The 7152-nt window shown below is 43.0% G+C and overlaps 1 protein-coding gene across 1 annotated transcript; it reads left to right on the top strand.

Annotated features, from left to right (window-relative positions):
- The first annotated feature begins 1759 nt into the window (after nt 1-1759).
- LOC143364075 (uncharacterized) lies at nt 1760-5200 on the top strand. Its single transcript, XM_076804587.1, has 2 exons — nt 1760-1880; nt 2001-5200. Exons 1-2 carry the CDS (start codon nt 1760-1762, stop codon nt 5198-5200), a joined length of 3321 nt encoding a protein of 1106 aa, XP_076660702.1.
- The last annotated feature ends 1952 nt before the right edge of the window (nt 5201-7152 follow it).

Below are 7152 nucleotides of genomic sequence, written 5' to 3' on the forward strand. Positions count from 1 at the left end.
CTATTTACTCGATTTTCCTGATCCCGAATTCGGTTTTGAACAATGGCATCTGCAAATTCGGAAAAGGAGCAGACCGAAAGGCAATTAATACGCGCGATTTCCCAAAAAAGTTGTTACTTCAAGGCTCAGATGACATCACTGAGCAACTATGTAAAGAAATTTCAAAATACCACACGAGAGCAACTAAAGCTCAATGAAAAAATCATTCGCCTACGTACATTATTTGATAAATTTAACCAGAACCAGGATGAATTAGCTCTCCTGACAAATGACTACGATAAAATAGAAACACAGCGCGAGGAAATAATCGACCAATATGACGACGTTCTTTCGGCCGCGTTAGAAGTTCAAGCTTTATTCAAAGTCATTCCGGACAAACAATCGAATAATGAAAATACAAACGAAAGTCAAACATATCCGAAGGCCGCACAGATGAATGTAAAATTACCAAAAATAGATTTACCAAAATTCAATGGCCGAATGGAGAAATGGATCACCTTCAAGGATGCTTTCTTGACGATGATCCATTCTCAGTCCGGACTGAGTAACATTCAAAAATTAAATTACTTAAAACTCTCATTAACAGACAAGGCTGAAACCGCGATCAGCGCTTTCACTATTTGCGACGAGAATTACGAAATCGCGTGGAATCATTTAGTGGAGATTTATGATAACAAACGCGCATTAGTTTTGCGACACGCGGCTTTATTGAGGGATACCCCAAGCATGTCAAACGATTCGTCGGAAGCAATCCGAGATTTGGTAAACTATATGCAACTGCACATCAGATCCCTTCAAGCGTTAGGACGGACTTGGGAGGATATCGCGAATGACCTCCTCATCAGTATTTTAGTAACCCGTATGGGAAGGGACACGCGCAAAAACTGGGAACATACTCTTTCAGACACAGAAATGCCAAAATTACTAGACGTTTTTAAATATCTACATATCGCATCGCATCAATCGAGAGAGGACGAACCGGTGCCTCAGTCTCCGAAAGGAAATGTTCCCAGCAGACCCGTAACAAGGCTTCAGACAGCTAATCGGGTACATCAAAATCAGGGAACTCGAACCCGATATTCTCCGCCATCGTCCCCTAAATTTAATCGACGACAGACCTTCGCGACAATCACAACACGGCTATCGACTTGTGCAATCTGTGAAAAGGGAAATCATAAGACATTTCAGTGTAAACACTTCGATAAAATGAATGTCGACAAACGGATAGAAGCAGTAAAAAACGCGAAGCATTGCCTCAATTGTTTAGCTCCAGGACACACGGCTGAACAGTGCAATGCTAGTAAATGTAGAGTTTGCAATTTACCACACAACACCAGATTGCACAAAGATTCGAGACCACAGTTTCAAAAAAGAGAAGAACGTGCCGACAGCCCGAAACCCGGGTGCAGTTCTTGACTTTCTCAGCATCTCGATGTTTCACACAAGCTCCCATACACTTCCTTATTGACAGACGGTTCTACGCATGATCTCATGACCACCGCAATTGTACACGCTTTCGACTGTAACAATCGGCCTCTCGAGTGTCGTACGTTACTCGACACGTGTTCAAATGCGAATTTCATTACAGAGGCTTTTGCCAAAAAATTAAATATAATCAGTCAGGAACGAAGTGTGAACATCGAGGTGTTGAATGAGCTAAAAACGGTAACGAACAAAACGCTACGAATAAAGGTCAAATCGCGCATTAACAAATATACAACTTGCTGATCCTCATTTTCATCGGCCGTCACATGTAGACATGTTAATCGGTACCGGAACAACTTTGGCGTGTCTTAGCATAGGTCAGATCGAGATTGGTTCTAAACAACAGTCCGATCTGATACTGCAAAAGACACAATTCGGATGGATCATCGGGGGGAGTGCACCGGTTTCATCAATTCGCGAAACACACAAAACCTTATTAACAAATGTGGAATTTGATATGAAAAAATTTTGGGAGGTTGAAGAGGGACCGCATAACTCGTATTTTTCACCTTCAGAAAATGAATGCGAGTCCCATTTCAAACGGACAGTCAGACGATTGAAATCTGGACGATATATAGTAGCGCTTCCGTTCAATGAGAAGAAGCAGCTAATCGGCGAATCCCGTACGCACGCTCTAAATCGCTTTTTGTCTTTGGAACGTAAACTTACTCGCGACTCGCAACTCAGGACCGAGTATAATCGAATCATGGACGAATATATTGATTTAGGTCACATGACACAGGTAAAAAATGACCAAGACACACACGGGTATTATTTGCCTCATCACGCCGTCATCAAACCCACCAGCTCGACCACAAAATGTCGAGTTGTATTCGATGGTTCGGCTAAATCCACAACCGGGATTTCTTTAAATGACTCGCTACATACAGGACCGACCATACAGGACGACATTTTTACTTTATTGAATCGCTTTCGGATGCACACCTATGTTATATCAGGTGACATAGAAAAAATGTATCGCCAATTTCTCGTACGTCCTGAAGATCGTCAATTTCAAAGGATTATCTGGAGAAATAACAAAAACGAAATTACTACATTCGAACTCAACACAATAACATTCGGTTTAACCTCTGCACCATATTTAGCCATCAGATGTTTACAACAATTGGCATCTGAGGAATTCATACATTTCCCAAGGGCTTGCGAGGTTATTTCCAAGGACATATACGTAGACGATCTTTTAACCGGCACAGATAACTATGACGAGACGCTACGACTACGTAACGACATTATTCTAGTATTAAAACGAGGAGGTTTAAACATTCGGCAGTGGGTATCAAACGACCCAAACCTCTTATCCGGACTTTCCGAAGAAGACATTCATCCAAAATTCTTCGGCGACACCACAGTAAAAACGTTAGGTATTGCATGGGATCCGAAGGACGATTCAATAAATTATCAAGTTCACGTTACGCCACGACATACATATACGAAACGGACGATTCTTTCAACGATCGCGAAGATTTTTGACCCGTTAGGTTTACTCGGTCCAGTCACAGTCGTTGCAAAGATATTAATGCAACGGTTATGGCAATTGAAGGTCGATTGGGACGAATCGTTGCCCATGAGCCTCCAGACTGAATGGTCAAATTATCAAGAAGAGCTCAGCCTCTTGGAAGGTTTAAAGTTTGAGCGACATGTCTCTCAACCCTCAGTCAAACGATTAGAGCTGCATGGCTTCTGCGATGCAAGCGAGCGGGCGTACGGGGCTTGCATATATATTCGGTCCCTTGACGTATCGGGGAATATAAGGGTACGACTTCTTTGTGCAAAATCACGCGTTGCACCCTTAAAAACCATCAGTTTAGCTCGTCTGGAGCTTTGCGGGGCTGTCCTCCTTTCGTCACTATACGATTCAATCACGAGGTGTCTGAACCACAAAATTCACGAGACGATTTTGTGGACAGACTCTACCATAGTTCTACATTGGTTGCATAAACCGCCTAACATATTAAAAACCTTTGTGGCCAACCGGGTTGTGGAAATTCAGACTAAAACAAACATACTCGCATGGCGACATATTCGGTCTTCAGACAATCCTGCGGATTTGTTATCACGCGGCACAACTCCCAGGATTTTGATAAATAGCAAAATCTGGTGCAACGGACCAGATTGGCTCGCTACTGACGAATCGCTATGGCCAGCATCTTGCTTTGAGCCTCCTCCAGAAACGCCTGAAATGCGTAATATACAATGCTTTACAGTCACCAGTGCGCAACCATTCGATTTGTTATTACGGTATTCATGCATAGACCGTCTACGCCGAATTATTTCATATTGTTTACGATTTCGTCCGACAAATCGCAAAACTGGATCCATTTCCATTCAAGAATTAGAACGCGCCAACGAAATCATAATTAAGTCAACTCAGACAAACGCGTTTTCCGAGGAGATCGCAGCTCTTAAATCAAAGGCCGGTTTGAATCCTAAGAGCAAACTATTATCTCTAAACCCGTTCATCGATGAACAAGGGATACTTCGCGTAGGTGGTCGACTGCAATATTCTGATCTAGAATACAACACAAAACATCCAATACTTTTGCCAAAGAGCCATCACATAACCGATTTGATAATCCGCGATATTCACATTCGAAATTGTCATTCTGGATTGACTTCTACCCTATACAACGTTCGACAAAAATACTGGCCAATCGATGGTAAGAACACTACCCGAAAAATCATCCGGAATTGTATCAAATGCTTTCGATTCAGCCCACCAACGACAAATTACCTAATGGGTAATTTACCCACCACGCGCATTACCGAATCCAGACCATTTTCAAACGTTGGAACAGACTTTTGCGGACCGTTTTATATCAAAGAACGTCGTCATCGAAATCGGACGCGCGTTAAGGTTTACGTTGCCGTATTTATCTGTTTTTCCACCAAGGCAGTCCATTTAGAAGTGGTGGGCGATCTAACTACGGACGCCTTTTTAGCAGCCTTGAAAAGATTCATCGCGAGGAGGGGCATTTGTAGTAACATTTATTCGGACAATGGCACTAATTTCGTAGGTGCCAACAACGAATTGAACGAACTTCACAGAGTTCTACGAGAGGATGAGAGGGTCAATCGATTTGTCTCTGACAAAAAGATTTCATGGCATTTTATGCCTGCCTTGTCTCCTCACTTCGGCGGACTCTGGGAAGCAGCTGTAAAGTCGTTCAAACATCATTTAAGGCGTGTTGTCGGCGATCAGCTTTTCACGTATGAGCAATTTGCCACGTTCGTAACCGAAATCGAGGGAATCCTAAATTCCCGACCATTGACTCCTCTTTCTTCCGATCCAAACGACCCCGCAGCATTGACTCCTGCCCATTTCCTTATTGGTACTGCGATAACGAGTGTGCCTGAAGCTGACTTCACCGCAAGTCCGAGCAATCGGCTGTCAAATTGGCAGCACATACAAAAGGTTAAGCAGGACTTCTGGGCCAGGTGGTCCAAGGAATACATCCACCAACTACAAACCCGGACCAAGTGGATGAAGGGATCCCACGACATCCAGGAAGGCACGGTTGTCATCCTGAAGGACGATCACCTGCCTCCACTCCAGTGGAATCTTGGAAGAATCTTGGAGATCCATCCCGGCGCCGACAACATCATACGTGCTGTCACAGTTAAAACCAGTAATGGTGTATATAAACGAAATGTGAAGCAGCTTGCCCCCCTTCCGATTGCTTCCGATACCAATTGAATAATTTCATGAACAATTGCGTTAATTTTACTCGTTTCTTCCTTTATTCTTTGCGTTATCATTCGTTCGTATATAATTACGTAAATCTTCATTTTATGTAGTTATATTAGCGGTAGGATTTTATGCGTTTTATCATTTATTTTTCTTTTGCATTTACTCGTATTATATTAATCGTTTACTCGTTTAGCGCTTAATCCTATAATTACGTTCGATTGCGTTTTTTCATATTTTATTCGTCTTATTTAATATATTATTTATATTCTTATCTCATTCGCGCTGCCATCATAGGGCATTAGATAATCCGATTCGTTTCATTGAACTATGCGTACAGTTCAACGGGGGGAGCATGTTCGTTCCCACCGAGTTTTTCAGCATATAGTAAATCGTCGCGAGGCAACAGCTACAAGTAAGAAAGCTGAAAGCCATAAAAAAAGCCCTTCTCCGATTTCAAGCCGTCCTTCGAAAATTAGAAGAATGCTAATGCTCGAGTGGCCATGCGCCACTCGAGGGTTTTTTAGCTGATGGCATTGGAAAGTGGCCATAAAGTCAATCCGGGAAACCCTCGCTCCGCGTACCACCCGCAATGTACCGGAGGTCCCGGATTCGGACAAAGCGGGCCTTATAGCCCGCACGAGCGTCGACCAAGCTAAGAGCGCAACCCCTCTTGAGCCACATGTACGCGTGTCCTTAGCCTTCGTCACCGGACCCAAGCTAAGGGGTCATAAATTCGTTCGCGAGCCACTTAGGCTATTTACTCGGGCTGTTCCGGGGTCCTGTTATTCGTTACAGCAATTTTCCTGGTTTGACTTGTGGGTGGAGACTTCCTCCTCCACCGGTGAGGGCTGTCCCGGAAGATTCTTCTCCCTCAAGTCAACCAGCGAATAGGAAAGACTTTACCCCCAAATTAGGAACTTTTCTTGACACCACCGAGGTGACCAGCGAACGGACCCCGGGACAGAAAAGCAGAACCATCTCACTACTCGGAGAGAACTGCTAAACACTCTGAGAACAGTCTCAATTCGCGAACAGTCAGAACTGTCTCATCATTCGGAGAGAACCATCTCACTACTCGGAGAGAACTGCTAAACACTCTGAGAACAGTCTCAATTCGCGAACAGTCAGAACTGTCTCATCATTCGGAGACAACAATCTCACCATTCGGAGAGAACAATCTCATCATTCGGAGAATTGTCTCGAAACCCATTTAAAAATACTCAAATATTGTACCGCTCCAGATCACTGGCTCTGTAAAATAGTTGCCCAACGTTAATTCAGCAGGCAACATATTGTTAAGTGTTAAGTTTTGAAAATAAAGACATTTTTTATACACGAAAAAACACTATCCTCTATCGTATCCTATCCTCTATCCTATTAAATCCTATATCGTATCCTCTATCCTATTCTATCCTCTATCGTATCCTATCCTCTATCCTATCCTATCCTCTATCCTATCCTATCCTCTATCCTATCCTATTCTCCATCCTATCCTATCCTCTATCCTATCCTATCCTCTATCCTATCCTATCCTCTATCCTATACTATCCTCTATCCTATCCTATCCTCTATCCTATCCTATCCTCTATCATATCCTATCCTCTATCCTGTCCTATCCTCTATCCTATCCTATCCTATCCTATCCTCTATCCTATCCTATCCTCTATCCTATCCTATCCTCTATCCTATCCCATCCTCTATCCTATCCTATCCTCTATCCTATCCTATCCTCTATCCTATCCTATCCTCTATCCCATCCTATTCTCTATCCTATCCTATCCTCTATCCTATCCTATCCTCTATCATATCCTATCCTCTATCCTATCCTATCCTGTATCCTATCCTATCCTCTATCCTATCCTATCCTATATCCTATCCTATCCTGTATCATATCCTATCCTCTATCCTATCCTATCCTCTATCCTATTCTATCCTCTATCCTATCCAATCCTATATCC

The sequence above is a fragment of the Halictus rubicundus genome, unplaced genomic scaffold (assembly GCF_050948215.1).
Source record: "Halictus rubicundus isolate RS-2024b unplaced genomic scaffold, iyHalRubi1_principal scaffold0247, whole genome shotgun sequence".
NCBI lineage: Eukaryota > Metazoa > Arthropoda > Insecta > Hymenoptera > Halictidae > Halictus > Halictus rubicundus.